General features: G+C 43.5%; 2 protein-coding genes across 2 annotated transcripts in view; both read right to left on the bottom strand.

The window, feature by feature from the left end:
• Nucleotides 1-5,845, bottom strand: part of itgb5 (integrin, beta 5) — a 73,547-nt gene extending 67,702 nt beyond the window's left edge. The window contains exons 1-4 of the mRNA XM_049593500.1: nucleotides 5,256-5,845; nucleotides 3,088-3,173; nucleotides 1,916-2,123; nucleotides 1,546-1,795 (exon numbers count right to left, since the gene is read on the bottom strand). Coding sequence (XP_049449457.1) covers nucleotides 1,546-1,795; nucleotides 1,916-2,123; nucleotides 3,088-3,173; nucleotides 5,256-5,334 — 623 coding nt within the window. The 5' untranslated portion in view covers nucleotides 5,335-5,845. The remainder of the gene's footprint in view (nucleotides 1-1,545; nucleotides 1,796-1,915; nucleotides 2,124-3,087; nucleotides 3,174-5,255) is intronic.
• A 1,467-nt stretch (nucleotides 5,846-7,312) lies between these two features.
• Nucleotides 7,313-18,955, bottom strand: rbm44 (RNA binding motif protein 44). The gene is made up of 19 exons (XM_049593927.1): nucleotides 18,756-18,955; nucleotides 18,310-18,516; nucleotides 16,783-16,810; nucleotides 16,579-16,685; nucleotides 16,223-16,297; nucleotides 15,186-15,412; nucleotides 14,836-15,053; nucleotides 12,843-13,401; nucleotides 12,708-12,769; nucleotides 12,471-12,620; nucleotides 11,640-11,805; nucleotides 11,501-11,535; nucleotides 11,315-11,396; nucleotides 11,078-11,177; nucleotides 9,395-9,520; nucleotides 9,222-9,289; nucleotides 8,984-9,057; nucleotides 8,499-8,721; nucleotides 7,313-8,208 (listed from the first exon to the last, which is right to left on the bottom strand). The coding sequence occupies exons 2-19, from the start codon at nucleotides 18,509-18,511 to the stop codon at nucleotides 7,915-7,917; spliced, it is 2,796 nt and encodes a 931-aa protein (XP_049449884.1). The 5' UTR covers nucleotides 18,512-18,516; nucleotides 18,756-18,955; the 3' UTR covers nucleotides 7,313-7,914.
• Nucleotides 18,956-19,163: the final 208 nt, after the last annotated feature.

Here is a 19,163-nt window from a genome sequence, read left to right as displayed (position 1 = left end):
TTTTTGTCAGTGGAGTCTGGCTTTGAAGAGAGCATAGGTATAGCCCCTTTTACCACTGGCCAAAAAAACAAACACTAACACCTGCTGACATCTGCTTTTGTGCTTATGGGAAAGGTTACAATCTGCATCCACTCTCTGGACAAATGACTCTGCGGTAGTCACAGGTATTTATCGGCTCCAGCTCCGATCAGCAGTGATGGAAATATGACACCCGGCTGGACGCACTAATTTTAGCTTCCTTTGCCGTGCGATGCAGTGACAGTCTGCCCCAAATGCTGCCGGTCTCTGTCTGAGCAACGTTCAAAATAATTCAAAATTTAGTCAGAAAGTTTGAAAGAGACTAAATAAGTTACAATTTTTAAGTGAGCCTCCGTGCTGCTGTCAACTGTTTTCCAACCAGTGACACTGACCGTGATGCACCAGAAAAAACAGAAACTTAAAGGCATTTTCCTCAGCTGCAGATCGTTGTTCACAGGTCTGGTCTGCTGGCACTAGGAAAATGTCTACCACCTATTTTTAACTACATACATGTGCTAATTTTCATAGGAAGGCTTCAAGTTTCACTTCCATTTCAGTTTTAAATATAAGTTTTACTGAAATTGCATGTGTTTGGAAGTGCTGAGCATAGGACTAGATAAATGAGACTCAGATTAAACTAGACAAGTTGTGTGAGTTACTAAGTCGATGTTTTGATGTCGTTTCGCTGTTGTTAACTGTGGACCCCAGTGACATCAAGAATTTCCTGGGTTTTTGGATTCTTCGTCCACCATGGAGACATGTGAAAAACCCTTTTTCTATAGTACAGACACACACCACTATAGTTTTGCTGTTGTTAAACGTGGCGGTCATTTTAGGACGACGTATTCCTTTAAAGCCCCGACCGATCTGAACGTAGGCCGCGCTCTCGTCTTGTATGAACGGGATGAGCAACAGCAGAAGAGAAGCTGGGTTGGTTAGGGGTCAAAGTGCTGTCATCTATCTCTTTTAATATTTCCCTGCCGTGCTTCACGGTGTGTGACTTACACACACACATGCATGCACCCGACCAAAGCCATAACCTAGATGGGAAGTGATGCGCGATGGAGGGCGCTGAGTTAGTGCAGTGCAGCCTCACCTCCGGGGCAAACATCGTGTGCCGCAGCTTTTCAGCCTCTATCTGTTCTGCTCCCTTTCAGTTCGCCCTCATCAACAAACAATGAGGAGCGGCGAGGAGAGGGGCCATTTTGAAGAACTGTTTATTCACTCAGCTTTATCGAACACGGAAAAATCTCCCGTCCTGCATCTGCAGGATCTCTGACCATGCATGATTCATGAATGTGCAAAAATAGACTGTGTGGGTTTGAGTAAATTATTATTTCAGGATTTCTCTTCCTGGCCCGTTAAAGTCACAAGAGAATAGTTCCAGTACCAGCCTCACATACAGTCCTGTTGGCAGAGCTACATTTACACTGAGCTAACATACTGTATGTATCTGTATTTGAATGCAAATGTCGTAACAGCAGCGTCCTCTTTAAACCTGCAGTAAACCCTGCTGCCTCCACCCACCCATTGCATGGATTCTCCTGATACTTGGGTGCTGTGTAGGAGAAGGGCGACATGTTTTTGTCCACAAAGGAACCGAAGCCCAGCCTGAAGTTGCTGGTGAGCTTGCCCATCTCCAGGGCTAGCTTGGTGCCCAGGTTACGGATGGTTTCCAGATCATCTTTCATGGAAAGAGAGAGGTCCATCAGGTAGTAGAGATCCACTGGGTAGTCCTCCACCTGCCGCACCTGCAGCCCAAACCACGTCTGGGCTCCTGGATGGAAAGGATGGAGGAATTGGTTAGCTGGTGTGCTCAGGAAAACAAACAAGAGTCAAGGAGGGAAGAAAGGTGTTCCTTCTCTCATTACTCCTAACTCTAACTGTCTGTACATACCTGGCCGCAGGCTGAGGGAGATCTTCTGAGGCATGATCTGGACCACGTCGTACTGGGACGACCCAGATCCTTTAGAGCTCAGAGGCCTGCTCTTCAGGATGGAGAGACTGCTGGTGGGGTACTCAACATACCGCGCCTCGCAGCCCCTCTTATGCAGGTTTTGAATAAAATCACAGCGTGATGTCAGAGTCCGCCCCCTCCCGAACTCCTGAAGGATGAAGAACCACAAACCTTTCATTAATGACTGTCATAAAAATATAAGGAGTTTAACTGTGATGACACATATGGCGTGAAATCATTGTTTTACCTCTGTGGAAAAACTCTACCCAAGCACAGAGAAAATGTTGGTATTGTACGTTTCTGCAAACCACGAATGTTACATTTGCAGGTTATTATGAAGGAGGATACACTGAAACTTTGCATGACAACAATTCTGTGGTTAATGTTTGGTTAGGTTTAGGCACAAAAAACACCTGGTTATACTGTAGTTCAGAAAAGATCACGTTTTGGGTTAAGATACCTAACTATGGTGGCACAATCTCCTCTGAAAAAGCATCAATGTCTCTGTGAAAAAATGTTTTTGTGCCACTATCACAGAATGTAAAGCAGCAAAGTCTCGCAAAAAAGGACATTTTTTCTGCCACCCTCCTGGCAGGTAATGCAGCCATGTAAAAACAAATGCTTTTCGTGCTGCTCTCCCAGCTGACAAAACAACAACAGGTTGCTACAAAACACCCACGTTTGCTGCGTAAAAAGCAGCTTGAAAAACAGTGAAACAGTCAGGTCAATCTACATTTTGCCAACAGGTGAGTTCAAGTATAAAGTAAAGAGACAGTATTAGTCTCAGTGGTCGGTTTAAAGGTTTGTAACATCAGAAATTATGTTTATGCAAGAGCTTGACTCATGTTGACAAACACAAATAAAAAGATGGTTCATTTAAATGTTTGCTGCAATTAAAACCACACAGATTCAAATATAACCCTATTTATAAAACTGAATCTAAGACATTTTAAGGTCCTGCAGACACCCTGGTATGACACATGAAAATGTGACTTATTCTCGGTTTGCAGAAACATTAAACGTCAACATTCCCTCCTGGTGACGGAGCTGAAACACTCAACCTGCACCGTCAATGTTTAAATCTTGAGAATAACACAGCAGGTGAGTTCTACCTCTTGTGCGCACCAGGCGCAGCTGGGGTGAATCAGGAGGCATTCTTCACATGACGTAGCGCTGCCGCTCATACACATGTTTAGACCTGAGAGAGGGTGGGAGGAGATCACAGACAGACGGTTACAGTGCTGACAATAAAACTGGACAAACAATCACTACTGTGTCGCTGCTGGGACTCAAACTGGGGACAGGATAAAAAACAAAAGCCCAAAGTGCAAAGCTGTGTGACACAGTACAACACTCACTCTGTGGTCAGTTTAGTTTAGGTAGGCAGTTTGTCACAAAGACGTTTATTCAGCTTTATGCTGCATTGATTTGCATTGTATTTAAGATGTTTCTAGTGTTTCTATTTATCTGTCTGTCAGGATGAAGGTTCAGTTCTAACATTTGGAGGGATACATATGAAGACATTCCAGTTTATGGTGGAAATGTCTCACTCATTTCCATCCCACATAGTCTCTGTTTTATGGCAGATTTGTAACTGTTGCTTTTGAGGTTGCGCACTGTCACCAGCTACTTCACCCGAGGCACTGGCAAGTCTGTGAGTCATGTTCTTACAGTTCATCAAAACAAAATAAGTCCTCTGCTTGTTTTTATCTTTTTAGTGGCAGGGACAAATGCACATGTTCTAACTATAGAGGGGGATGTGTCCCCTGTGACCCCCAAATCTGCAACCCAATAAAACAGATCCCTGAAAATAAAACATACCACTGATCTGACACAGTGCCAACTATTAAAGAACAGGCCTATAATATATTAAAAACTAGGTGTGCATGACATTTTACAGGTGTTTCTGTGGTTCAGGTCAGTCAGTGTGAAGTGTGTTGACATGATGACATTTTCAGGATTCATATTCTTTTGGCCTAACCCTCTCACACAATCCTGCAGCCCAAAGAGCTTCTCAGAGCCAACGACAAGAAGTTCAGTAAAAGCCAAGATAAGAAGATATCAGGGATGCACAATGGTGTCAGTGCATCATCTCTGTCGGCAGATATGGGCTTTAAAATTAAAAAATTAAAATAAAGAAAATCAGAATCAGCCAACAGGCCTTTTTTTTGGAACACTGACAAAACAACACAACAAGGCTGCACTGGCTGTTGTGTGTTTGTGTCTGTGTGTCTATACTCTACAGGTCTGACAGGTGACAGGAAAAGCAGAAGAAAGTATATTAAAACTAATCCTACCACTAACACCAATAATTGAATAATAATTAATAACAATACGGGCAGGGGAGTGTCCCCCCACCCCCCATTTCTTATTTAGCACAATGACTGAATATCACAGACACTGAACAGTATTTCATGTCTCCATCTGCTGGTGGGCCGTCACCATAAGAGTCTGTGTGTATAATATGATGTTAATCCACTACAGAAGAGACTTAATGATCACATACATCAGGAGGAGAAACAAGAGGATATATCTGTATCAGTTAACGGCCGAATTAGTTGTTTTATATTGGTAAAAAATCCAATATCGTGCATCTCTTAAAGATGTGTCCTAAAGTTTTTGGTGGAGACGGGCTTTCGAACACTAATCTGAGCCTGTCAGTGCTGGTGGACCTACGTTTATGATGCACAATTGCCCCAAGTGGTTACGCTGCAGTCTGTTTTGCTGCTGTCAGCTGCAGCGGTGTCACTAATACTGAACCAATTTCTCAAACTGTCGTTGCCATGAGTCACTTAGACACACAAACATGACAAATGGGCTCCAGGTTGAAAAATATTGAAGCTACCCTTTAAGGTTTCTTCTAAAAATGTCCACTGAGGTGGAGCTCTGGGGCTGCAGAGGCTGAACACTGATTCCCCATGAGATGTTTGTTGAAATCCTTCCAGCAGAGGATGTGAGGGACCTGCTAGGTGCAGATCTCAGAGACAGGCTGGTGTCAGACCAAGGACCTGTGAGCCTGGCTGTGTTACAGACTGTTATATTACTCATTGATCTGTTGAGGGGTCTGACTGCAGAGTGAAACACACAGGCACCTCTCTCCTCTGTAAACACTCCGTGAACATAAACAACCTAATGTTGTCTTGTTTACTTTGCCTCCATGTGGCTCCAGTTTACAGCAGCTCCTCGTGTGTGAGCACCAAACACCGAGCCGCTGTGCACGGACAGGCTGATAGCAGATAACAGAGAAGGGATTGCAGAGCACAAGCGCGCTTTGTCCTACCTCTGGCAGGCTGCAGACATGTTTCCAGGAGCATGCAGCACAGAGCCGCTCTCCACATCCACGTCCCCGGGCTCCACATGGTGTCACTCAGCGCTTCGGCAAACACCAATCTGTATCTCTGTTCTGACACCGAGTTATTCCTCCACCATCAGACCTGTGTGACTAGAGTTAATCCTGCTGCATGTGTGTGAAGCACATTAGAGAACCATCCCGTTTACTCTCATGCTGAAGGATCCATAGTTTCACAGCGCGCAGACAGGGAGCGCTCCTCTCAGCCCTGTTGATCCGAGTCTGGACTTTCTCTGTCGGGACGCCTCTCCAGCTCTCCACGTCCTGACTACTTCACCCATAACTGACAGCAACTCCAAAACTTCTCCATCGGTGTTTGTAGCTCTTCTCGGCCCGGTTCAGAACCAGGATCAGGATCAGGATCAGGGTCGGTGCAGAGCTGCAGCCACAGAGGAAACACAAAGATCCAACAGATACATAAATGAGTCCGACAAAGATTTTTCTTTTCCAGATTTGAGTGTTGCCTTTTCGGTTTGTCCGGTTTGCGTCCCAGCTGGAGGCTCCGCCCATTCCCAACTGGGGATTACATTAACCCTTTGGTGGCTGTGTTGAACAGTTGGCACTCCGCTGTGGTTAACACCCGCTCGGCCCTGAGACACTGCAGCCGGAGGGGACACCTAGCGGTGGCTCTGAGGACTGGACCCGGAACTGAGGGGGGACATTTGTTGCATCAAAAGGTATTGAAGTATAGAACAGCTCATGGTGACGTGGTGCCATCTGTGAGGAGTCAGTGCACCACGTACAACCTGGTCCAGAGGGTCAAAGGGAGCCGTGTTCACCTGGCTTTAACTTCTCAGCTGAAGATTCAACATGTGAAGTTTCTTCCCTCTGTCTCCTCTTGGTGGGCGGTGTGTCTGCAGTATCATCCAATTAAGATAAAATACACTTTATTAATCCGAGGGGAAATTCAGTGTTTCCACTGTTATACACACACAGGCCTGAAATACACACACAAACAGAGAGATGTCAGAGTTGCTCATGGAGAGGAGCCCTGAGCAGTTGGGGGTTCATTGCTTTGCTCAAGGGCACATCAGCAGTGCCCAGGTGGTGAAATGGCACCTCTCCAGCAGCCAGTCCACACTCCATATTTGGAATGGAGACTTGAACTAGCAACCTAGTGGCTCCCAACCCAAGTCCCTGGACTAAGCCAGTGGTTCCCAACTGGTAGCTTGTGGGTCCATTCTGCATGGACTGCAAACACACTTTATTTTGAAGTACAGTGAATTTCTGGCACAACGCTTTTACTTTGAAGAGCTGTTTCCTGCTGTAGAGCGAGTGACTAATGAACAGCTACTTCACAGAGACAGTAAACTGGCTTGACAACATGGCCAAACACAAGTATGAGGCTCAATGTGTTAAACTGTGTGGACATTGAACTACTGACCAAGGACAGATCTGGACCCTGTGGCTGCACCAGTTTGGAGCCTCTGGACTAAGCTGCTGCCTCCCCACAATTAGGACCATCAAAGAAAGCTATCTTTACTTATCTGTATGTACATATGCACCAATCAGCCACACATTAAAACTAGTGACAGGTAAAGTGAACATAATTGTTGCAAGGCAATGTCCTGGTGGGAAACCTTGGGTCCTGGTGTTCATGTGGACTTATCCATCCAAACACTGTTGCAGGAAGTACACCTCTCACTGAACTCAAGACATCTACCTGGCCTCTAAATTCCCAAGATCCAAATCTGACCCCAGATCCACAGTGGGCCTCTCTGGGTTGCACTTGGCTCTGACCTGTCGAGGTATGGATAGACACAGGACCTCCTGGGGTGTCCTGCGATGTCTGGACCCAGGGACCAAAGGTTTCTCAGCAGGACATTGTGCTGTAACAACATCATCATTATTATTCACTTCACCTGTCAGCAATTAATGTTGTGACTGATCAGTAAATATATATCTTTAAGATCAAAACTACAACTTTTCTGTTTGTATTTTTAAATTGAACTTTAAGTACTTTCATTTATAATTCATTAACAATGCTGCAGTTTCACAGAGCTGTTTGCACATCTTTATTCTACTAGATCTTTACTTATGGTACATTTGTTTGGTTTTCATTTTAACGCTTGCTTTGGCAATGTAAACATGTTTCCCATGCCAACACAGCTTCTTTGAACAACTGAAATGAGAAGCGCTTGAGTCAAACAGATGCTCATGATGACCACAACAAAGCTGATGTAGAAAATCTTTTAAACTAAGTCTTTTATTGACTGAATCCAAACTAAGCTGCTGCGTATACAGCTGTGTGTAACTTAAAACACTTTAAGAAATCTTTATAAACTTTAATTAAAAATAAGATTAAAATAATAAAATTATCTTTAATACTAGTTTAACTGTCAGATAACTGACAATGGAGGCGCTGTGTGAAGCCCTTCAACTTTCAACGTAACAGTTACTGAACATCCAAAAGAAACTGCTCTCATCAACGATCTGATGCTACGATGGATTATAAACTACTCTTCAAACTCTTCTTAGATGAATAATTTCCCCATTTGTTCAAATATCTGAGGTGTAAAGAAAACTCTGAGGGGTTCAGATGCCGTTCTAACAAATCACTGCTAACAAAAAGAAACATTTTGAAGCCTCCTCATGACTGTGTGGCTCTCGCCGGCCTGGTCAGCAGCTCAGATACCATCTCTCTGATGGTGCGGAGGGGCAGGCCGCTGAGGACACCCTGGTGTTTGGCCTTCAGCTCGATCAAAGCATCCACAATCCTCTGCCGTCCGACGTCTGGGTGGAGCTGTGTTAGCTCTGCCATCAGGGTGTCGAAGCTGCCCATGGTGCCGTAGTGTTGGGGCACACAGGTTCCCTTCGCTGTGGGCGAGATGCAGACCACCTTCCTGGTCTTGATGCTGGAGCTGAGCGGAGGCCGAGTTATCAGCTACAGAGACGACAGAGAAATGAGTCAATCCCAAAACATAAAAACACACACAGCTGTTTAAATGTTCACGATTATGTAAAATGAATGATCAAGGCCATTATACTCTATTTTAAGGCTGCCACTCCTGATTACTGTCGGTGTCATTTTCTCTATAAAAATGTCAGTTTTTGTTTGTTTTGTCTGAACAACAGTCCAAAAGCTGAAGAGATTCATTTCACTCTTATATACGACAATGCCCACCAGTTTCTCTTCATAAAAAGACCTCATCCTCTTCCTCCTCATATTCTCACCTCTCTGTCGGAGCTGCTGGAGTGAGTGTTGGAGTTTTGTGGTTTGGCGGCCTCCTGTGAAGGCTCCGGCCCACTGACAGAGGCGGAGGCCTGGCTCTGGCTTCCATCACTGGCTCTGTTGATGTGCTTTACATGTAAAGTACGGCCTTCCATGCAGCAGCCATTCAGCTCTCTCACTGCAGCCTCGGCAGAGTGGACTCCACTTAGCATCACTATGGCAACTCTGGAGAACGCAGCCAGAGAGACAGGCGGGCGTTACACTGACATTCATGTGTTGATTTGGAAAGCAAACTGCTGCTCAGACAGCTGTATGAAGAGTTTGACTGACTGATGCTGATGAATACAGACATTAGACGTAATAAGACGCAGTTACAGCTGAAGAACGGTCGTGCTTCTACATGAAACAACAGATGAATCTGATACAGATGAGACTGACATCTGTTTTCACACATTACTTTGACTCAGACAGCAGAGCAGTCGCTCACCTCAAATCATTCTTTAAAGCCAAGATGCTGACCTCAGTGGGATGGTATTTCTCAAACCACTGCATCACATCACTCTGGCCAAGACAAAGTTTTAGTTAAAGCCTGTAGTGCCCTCTGCTGGCTGTGAAGGTGCTATACAAGGCATCACCATGACAACAAACTGCTATTAAAAATGTCCAACATATGAACTTATTCTCATGAGTAAGACTTTGAGACAGTAATGTTTATACAAACTCACCTCTGTCACATCTCTGGGTATGTTGGAAACACACAGTACTGAGCTCTTCTCCTCCTCACTGGCTGATTCTGTGGTTAAGAAAAAATTCCTCATTAACGATTTTATCGAAAATGAAATCGAAAATCTCTACATATGCAGCTGTAATGCTTTACCTACACGCAGTGACCACTTACCGTTATCCTCAGCGTTCACTGCTGGGTCCTGTCCCGTGTCAGCAGCCTCCACAGGTCCTGCACACTCCAGGTCTTCTTCAGCATCGTACCACGCCTCAGATGTGTTGAGCTCTTTGCATTCAGCTTCTGTCCCATGAAGAAATGCAAATCTTTTTATTTAATCAGCTGCTTCAGGGGCCTTGGGAAAAATATCCCAACTGCTTGTCTTATCTTAAGATTCTATGATAGGAAAAATGTTATCTTCCTATTTCAGAAACAATTTCTAAACTCACAGCTGTGTGCCATCCTATCTCAGACCAAAGTGTAAATGTGATTCTTCAATCAGCACTCATCCTGTCATGACTGTAGCAGTTCAGTTCGGTCCACATTACAATGCTTACTTTTCCATTTCCACAGTGAAAAGTTGTGGATGGTCCCAACAGAAGCATTCCTTAGTGTCCCCATGTTTGGTCCCCCCTCTGTTGGGGTACCTAGCACACAGATCTGGTACTAAAAGGTGGAGCTGTGAACACTGCAGTCTGATTGGTCAGTAGAGGACGCTCACTCTGCTCAGGGCTGAGTTGTGTCTGGTTTTGAGGCTCATGTAACCACTGTTCATACCGTGGCATATTTTACATACGTTAGAGAACTACAACTATACCATGAAAGGATGTTTTTCTGCCTCTTCATGTGAACCACTTAACAGCAAGCAGCCATGGACTAAAAAAATTGAATCAACCAGATTATGTGAACTGCAAATATTTCAGTTCCTCACTTAGAGAAAAAATTGGCAGAGCATCATTCTAGTGCACCTCTGCAGCACTAAACTCCCGCTCTTGCCTGAGAAAGACTAAATACACAAACCTGCATCGACAGAGACTCTCACTGCAGCCTGTTCGTTTTCTGAAAATGTCAGTGTGCCCACCCTGTTCTGTTGAGGACAAACGAGGTGCAGACTTCCATCCACATCACCAGTGAACAGCCAGACAGAACAGTGAGTGACAACAACCATGCCTACATTGAAGAGTCCTGTCTGCAGTAGGAACGCTTAACAGAGCTATGGTCTAGGTACATGTCCATAGGGGTTACTTTTGGTTCTAAAAAGAACTGTGCCAGAAGTTTTTGATGGAAACACAGCTTATGCTAGAACTGGTGGGCTACACGAGATGGACAACCATAATACCAATGGCTCTTACTTGTCAGTGGTGAGCTAGCTCCCCATCACAGACAAAAGACGGACATTCAGTTGTAGCAATGAGGAGTTGGAGTTGGTGGAGAAGAGGAAACCCAACCTTTTGAAAAGTTTTGGTAGTTTTCTTTAAAGTGTCACCATATGGTTTGAGTAGTCTTTAAATCGTTACATTTTGGTGTCCATGTTGTTCCCAGTCTTCACTGTCACTGCCATACAGACCTAACGACATTGCTGCTGCCATTTTTGGCAGTTATGCTGAATTTCAAACCAGGTCTGTGTGGACCATCCTATCTTAGGATTCCTAACTTGGGAAATCCCTAAAGTTAGGATGGCTCTGTAAAAGCTAAATTCCTTTTTGTCCGTCTTTTTTTATGTTCACAAACATGTTTCTGTAATCGCACAAATCCCAAATGTCATCCTAAACTGAGGTACGACAGGATTTCAGACTGAGGAAGTTTCTGTAATGAGGTGCCAGGTAATAATTACAAATGTGAGAGGGGTGTGTTTGTTACTTGTCTGCTTTTCCTCTGGCTTGTCTGCTCTGTGTGTAGCATCTCTACCCTGAGGGATAAGAGTGACAGCTCTCCTCGATTTGCTCTCCTCCTTCTTGACCTGTTTGAAATGAGCCGAACACCAAAGCTATTCAGACTGACAAGGACTTGCCACATTGGGGTCAATAAGCAGCAATAAAGCACAGTAAGAGTCTGGTTTTAGTAGTACTCTTCTGTGACGTCTCAGTGTGAGTGTACCTGGCTGCCACTTCTGCTTTGGTTACAGGGACGTCTGTTGTCGTCACCTGATGTATGTTGTTTCTGTGGCTCCTGGGAGCTGCTTGGGATCAGACAAGACAACATTACAGCATCTCGAGAGTCTACTCTGATAAACCAGTGAAATTAAATCACATCTGACACACATGCGTGTCTTTTCTAACATACCAGGATGAAACAATCCCCAGCACATCACCTGTGGTCTAAACAGGGACAGAATTACTTTTACTCTCACCACTGTGGTTAAAATATATCACAAATAATTTGAAGTATTCAGACAGTACTGGGTTAGTCGGCTGAGTCTCACCTGTGCAGGGGTGTAACTGGCTGCTGTGGTCACCTTCCCAAAATCGACAGTCAGAGGATTAAGCTGCTCCAGAGGAACTCCTGACAGGATCCTCTCTCTCATCTGATTAAAGTCAGCTTCCAGTTTCTGCAGAGCACTTACAATGTCCACAGCAGGGTTACCTGCCCTGCAGAGAAGGAGGAATAACTACGTAAATAACGATCAGCCTTAAAGGGACAGTTCAGATTTTTTGAGATAGGGCTGTATGGAGCACTGATCCACAGTCAGTGCTTATGCCCCGCCCACACACACATTCTCATTGACTGATGAATTGGCGCTGGTTATTTATATTATTGTGGCGTACTGATTATGAATACAGTCCATCTGATGCTGGGTTTGTTTCATCACTGTAGCCAGTATCTCACTATCACTATCCTCATTCAGATTTTAAGAAGCTACAAATTATATTCAGCCACAAAATAAGTCTGAAAAGCTGCAAATCAGATCAGAAGTACAGAGAGTTGTTGACTAGAGATGATACGCCATCTCATCGTGGTCACTTCCTTTGTTGCTGCCCCCGTCCACAGTACATTGCAAACTCCAGCCTGCTTCTCTGAAGTAGGAGCGTGTCGACTGACTTCTACTGTTGGTTTTAGACTGACTGTGAGTTAGTACGTCACACAACCCCACTTGAAAAGGTCTGAACTTCACCTTTAACAGTTGGAATTCCTTTTTTGTTGCTGATTTATATTATAAAAATACATCACGATGAATACATTAGAGAAGTGTCCCAGTGAAGGAGCACAGATAAACACCGGTCAAATGTGATCAATACTGATTGGTTATCTTTACTTTGGGTTGAGCTGGCCTCCATCAGCAGAGGTACAGCAGAGACTCCAGCAGTAGTGTCTGCACATGCTGTACTGCAGGGCCAGCAGGGACAGTTCTGCCTGCTGAGCACGGTGGACACAGTCACATTCCTTCCTCAACTGACAACCAGAACTGGAAAGAAATACCGTTCGAGATTAGTCCTGCTGTTGGAAGAAATTCGTAACGTTAATGCAGGACTGTGTGTATCTGAAACATTACCTTTCACGTTTCTCCTTTAGCGCTCTCAGTTCCTGCTGAGCCGTGCTGAGTTTGATAAATTCCTGAAATGTTAAAAGAGGTTGTTCAGTGTTTGCTGGCACTATGATAATGACTGCTCTTTGGATTCAACCTTACCTCTGCAAGATAGTCCAGATCTGCCATGTGGACTTCAGTGATGACATGCTTGTCAGCTGTTTCTGGATCATCTGTTTGGGTGACAGCTGACGTGCACAGTAGCGGCTCAGTGCTGACCATAATGTCACAGGTAGAAACGCAGGGCACATGGGAGGTGTGCCTTTCTGTAGTCTTCTTCTTGATGACAGTCTGATCAGACTTCAACATCTCACTGCCGGCTGCTTCACTATCCGCAGTGACTGGACCTGACTCAACCCCGTTGTTACAAGTTTTCACATCTTTGCTGCTCACACAGACAACAATGCTCTTATCGTCCTCCATGATGCTGTGGAAGCTGTCCATCTGGTCTTCAAAAGTCAGGATACCTTCATCATTATCTTCAGTGTACTCATTACCATTAACCACGTAATCCTGACACCCCTCCACGGTGCTGTTTTCCTCAGCTGGGTCCAGAGGAGAGCTGACACTCCCATCATTGTACTCAGCAGCATCCATGTGGTTACTGTCAAAGCTGCAGAACTCAAGAGATGAACCTTTTTCAACTGTTGGCACTTCTGAGCTGCAACAAGAAACAATGACGCTCATATCATCAAGAATTCATACTGCACATCAAACACAGAACAGTACACCCGAAACAGTTTCATAAGGAAACAATACACTCAGGGGCCGTATCCACTGAAGCATTTCTTTCTGAGGCCGGCATATGCTTGCAATGCTCTGCAACATTAGCGCTGGGTATATACACACCGCGCTACAGTTGCCAGCAGTGACAAGGCAATGTGCACCGAATTCTGTGATGAGCGCCATCTGTTGGGCATTTTTATTCTGAGTGCCGAGCATTAAAAATGTTCAACTTTGGGTGAAAACATTGCACTAGTTCATGCAACACAGCAGTTCATTCACAGTGCAGGAGACAAACTGTCATATCTTCCATGTATAAGTGCTGAGTAACAACACTGGGGGAGAATCTGTTCATGTACTGTATACACTATGTTTACTCCCATGAACCCACGCAGACCAGTGGGTTTGTCCTCTCTGCCTGCAAGCTTCACCCTTACCGTCAACCAAAGTAAGTACTCTACCTTATGCTGACATCTTTATTTATGTGGAGATTTGTATCATAGCAACCAGAGCGTCTCAACTGAAAGACGCATGACTTAACTTTACAGACATGTAATAAGGGACATCTAAATGTATCCATATTAGCTCCTTAATTAACTGCAAGATATTTAACTACTAATGGACACACCGCAGTGAGGTGAAATATCTCTTGCAGCTAGATGCGGTTTGCCCTGGTTGATCAAAGGGTGCTTTCACACCTGCCCTGTTTGGTTCAGTTCAATCAAACTCAAGTTGGTTTGCCCCCTCAGTGTGGTTCATTTGTGCAGGTGTGAACACACCAAAACAACCGGACCGAGACCTTCTTGAAGAGGTGGTCTCAGTCCGGTTCCAAAGGAACTCTGGTGCGGTTGGTTTGTGGTGAGAAGGTGTTCCGACCTAGATGTGAAGCAACTGCAGTCACATGACACATTGTTTGGGTTAAACATGAGCATGTTACAGTCCTGGAGGATTATTAATGTGCACCTCCTCCTGTACTGCCTTAATATGCACATTCAGCACATCCAATGCATCAAAACATTGTTTTCTAGTTGGAGCCGCGCCTCGTTTTCAAACTGTATGCTTTGACTAAAATGAACAATGACAGCAATATAGTCCACGATGAGCAGCGCTAAAATCAACCTGCGTAGTTGTTGATTTTCCAACTTTGGAACAACATGTGTCCCTGATTCAGACCAAAGGAGACGACTCCAGGGCTGACAGCAGCCTAAGTAGAGTTATAGACTAGCTCTAAAATTGCTGAGTTACAATCAAAGCTTCTAATAATTTCCAGATTTGCATTTATAAAATGTTATTTAACAAAGACTTTGGGCGGGGTTGAGCTGCAGGAAATGAACAAATCCCATACTGTGTCAGCAATAAGATGCACACTCACTGTAAGGGACTGACTTCAGCGTATCTGCATTCAGCACATTGGCACTGTGTCACTGCAGTCTGGCTCCTGAGCTCAGGCTGTCCTCCCTGTCTGCATCTCTCCAGCTCCACATCCAAAGAGAAGCTCACCAGGGCTGTTGGATCCTTCCTCACAGCTGCACTGCTGCTACAGCTCGCCATCTGCTGTGACGGCCTTGGTTCGTTCACATGGGTGGAACCCTTCAAAAACAAATCCTCTATTAACCCTTCCACCAAAAAAAGAAAACTTTGCTTTCACACTTTAGAAACAATTAAAGACTACACCAATGTTATAGCTAGCTGTTTAATATATATACAGAAAACTGTTCATACCCTCACTGAACGGGCTTTCTGATGGGTTCGTTCCTGTGTGACGGGGCTGATGTAGATTGTTTGGATGTGGTCCTGCTGGTGGACTTGCTGTTTGGTGTGGTAGATTCCTTCATGTGGATGCGTTGGTGATCCATCCCCCCTGTTGCTCCGGCCAAGCAGGGTCAATGTCTCCCTCACCCTGGGAGACACCTCCATGTCTGGATGTGTACAGGAGCAAACAAACAGAACTGTAAGATGAAGCTTTCTGAGTATGAAAGTCTGGCTTTACTGTTGATAGCTGACTGCTAAATATCTTGGACCATTAGATTACAGATTATTAAACTCAGTCCTTGACTAAAAAATGTCTCCAGAAGGTTATTCATCCAGGTAGTACAATGTCAAGACAATGATTTATTTACTGGACTGAAGTTTCAGACATAAGTCACAGATTTCTGTTACAGTCCATCACAAGGCTCAGTTCAAGTCTGGAAAACTGGCTCTTTTTTTGTTCCAATGCTGTTGACATGCTTCTCACTGTTGCTCAAATTGATTCAGAGAAATTCAAAGCCAATGGATTTTTACAGACAAAGCTTCTGTGTGTTGTGTTTGACGAGCTGATGATGTTACAGGAGCTTCAGTAGCTGTTCAGCCATCACCACCAGTACCAGTGACAAATTTATATCAAAGAATAATAATCAATAATGCCTTTAGAATCTCAGATGTTCCTTGTTTCTCTTTTAAAAATCATATTAAGTGCAAAAATAAATAAATACATAGTATCACTGAGATCTGCACATCTTTGCTCCTGACATTTCAGATACTTGGACAGAGGTCTAACAACAAATCACTTTAAAATTAAAACCTTCACTCATTTGATGTGGCGTGTTATCAATCCACTGCACTCACTTTGTGACGTGCATACGACTGTTTAACGTCATGATTAGCTAAGCAGGCCTTGTAGTGTCGATGTTATCTGCACTGCTTGTGAATAATTGTGTTGTGGAAAACTGTAATCTGTGCACAGCTTTTAGAAGATAAGAGCATCTTAACAGACTTACTCCTCACATAAACATGATGCCTCGACAGTTCTAAGGCAGGATGTCTTTGCAGGAACTGGTTGAACCCTCCGTCATCTAGCAGAAAGGAAAACAAAAACTGATATTAAGTGATGTTAAAACTGATATTATTCCTCCAATTTATTACACAATGGTGGGCACTGGTGCTACTAAAACATAATGGCTACAGGCGTCTCCCTCTTAATCATTTCTTTGCCAAATATTTTCAGCTTCCATTTAGAGGATGAAGAAAGGAAAAGGGAAGGAAACAGAGTTTAAAACAGTCTAAACAGGATAAGCCTCTCTGCTTCATTCTTCAACTCAAAATGAACAGCATAAGCAGCCCCACTGAAACGTACCTTGAATGATCCTTCTGTCCTCTGGACACAAACTGAGATACCAACCCAGCAGCCTGGGGTCAGTTAAGGCGAGGTAGATATGAGCATCCACCAAATCAAATACAGACCTGTAGAGTGCAGAACAACAGCTCCTGGTTATTCATAGTTATTCATGTTCATTAAACTGAACATGTAGAGAGAGCTGATGTAGCTGCATAACTTTACCTGTTCAGAAATAGTTTCCTTATCTCTGCTGTTGATGAAGAAACCACAGTTGGATTAATGACTGACATCCTGGGAAGTTATTCATAACAAGACATTACTGCTGAGAGTTTTATGTTAGTAATTAAATTTACAGCCCACTCAGAAACAGTACTAAACACTCAAAGCCTCTTGCAGCAGCACAAATGGTGTGACAAGTCAGAAACCAGTCACTTTGTAGGGGTTTAACGAGGGATGCAACGTAATATCAGCAGTCAGATGGTCAGAATCAGCCAACATGCGTTTTCTTAATTTGCACAAGAATGAATATTACATATATTTAAAAGTATTGTATTTAATGCAGAAAGCTGCCCTTCTACCTCACTTTTCTTTTAAAACTCTAATCCATCTCTCAGCACACACGTTCACAACAGTTTTTATCCTTTGAAACTCTCAAATCAGTTCAGAGCTCGGTAAATTAGCCTTTAGTTTTGCACCATATAAATGGAAAGTGTTCCACAGGTATTTAAATTCGACAGGTATGTGTCATTAGATCATTTCAAGTGTATGCTAAATGATACGGTTGTTTTACAGTGTTCCTGCTTTGGTTAAATGACAGCAAGACTGTCTACATTTTACTGTTTTTATTGTTGTTGTTGCTGTGTATCCGTCCTTTACGGCAGACCCTATTCGTATCATTTAACTTTTTCTTCTTTTTACTGTTTATAATTCTTGCTAGACTTTGCCGCTACTTATTTGTTTGTGTGGACTTTTTTCATCTCTTTATATTGCAATTACATTACACACTTGTATCCTTCTGGCCCTTTGAATGTGAACTCAGGGCACTGCTGTAAAACAGCTTAATGATCAGCCAATTTCCCTGAATAAACAATGGTTTGACTGATTGATTGATTGATTGATTGATTGATTGACTGATGTCTCCATCTGCTGGTGGGCCATCACAATAAGAGTATACAATATGATGTTAATTCCACTACAGAGAAGACCTGTGATCACTAAATTATTATCGGTATTGGCCAGATGAGTTGTTAAATACTGACATATTGGATATCAGCAAAAAATCCAATATCATGCATCCCAATATTTTGCCTAAATAAAGACACACATCCCACACATTTTCATTGACAATATTTCAACACTTTTCTATGAGTTTTCAAGGACCCATCATGATTTTTGTTTGGCGCACACAAAGAGAGAGAACAAATGTGGGCAGAAAATGAAAAAACATGGGTGGTGATGAACAAAATGTTGTCACATCAAGGCATATTATATTCATTACCTCAACAGCTTTAAAAAATAAATTAACCCTTAATATGTTACATTACATGGAGGATTATCCACATGAGATTTCTGTAGCAATTTCATTACACACTTTTCCAAAACTTCCAATGATTTTTACTAATTCCCTGACTTTTCCAGGCCTGGAAAATGTGACTGGCAATTTTCTATGATATTCCCAGGTTTTCCATGACCGTGGGAACCCAGTAAAGATTAACCAACACCTCCTTTTTAATAACAGTGGTCACTTACTTGGACTCGGCCCTCCAATCACCATATTGTAATAATAGGGTAAAGGCGCCACCGCGGCCGCGTATGGCAGCCTGTGAACGGTCTGCTCCTCCGGTAACGTGATGGGGAAAGCAGGCCACGCTGTCTGAAACACAGCCATGGGTTGAGTGTGCGAAACTGTCCGAAAATCGGAATAAGCAGCCGTCGACCAGTGTGACTCCATCACGACTGAAAAATTAACACCAGCCTTATTAACGATGAGCTAGCTTAAGGGCTAGCCAGCTAATTAACGGTTAGCTAGCTTAACGGCTAGCCAGCTAATTAACCGTTAGCTAGCTTAACGGCTAACACTGTTAGCTATCTTAACGGCCAACAGCTAATTGACGGTTAGCTAGCTAACGTTAGCTCGATAAAGCAAAACGAATATCAAAAAACAAAAAGTAACAACGACATTAAACGTTTGTTACCTGCCGAGCTGCCATTTCAGCGTCTTTGAATAGATAAAATATATATTTAATGGCGGGTTTCAGTTGGTTTTAGTTGCAAACGTTTGGAGGCGGTGCCTGATGCTAGCTATCTGAGCCTGAAGCTGGTTAACCTGCTAATTAAGTTAATTGGAAACTACAGTACAGTGAAGCGTTTAAAGGACCTGTCCACCCAAAATACCCAACAGTTTCCCAACATTATCAAACCTTATCCAGCCAGTGCAAGTAACAAAGGACCCCCTGTGAGTAGGTAGTTGTTCAGTGTGGGGTTTTTTTGTTTTTGGGTTTTTTTTGTCTTTTTTGTATGACATTTAAATAATCCAAAATTTAAACAAAAACTTCAATGAATGAAACAGGTATTGTGCTGAGTAATTGATGCAACCATAACTT

The sequence above is a fragment of the Epinephelus fuscoguttatus genome, linkage group LG13 (genome assembly GCF_011397635.1).
Source record: "Epinephelus fuscoguttatus linkage group LG13, E.fuscoguttatus.final_Chr_v1".
NCBI lineage: Eukaryota > Metazoa > Chordata > Actinopteri > Perciformes > Serranidae > Epinephelus > Epinephelus fuscoguttatus.
This window is presented reverse-complemented; position numbering and strand designations above follow the sequence as displayed.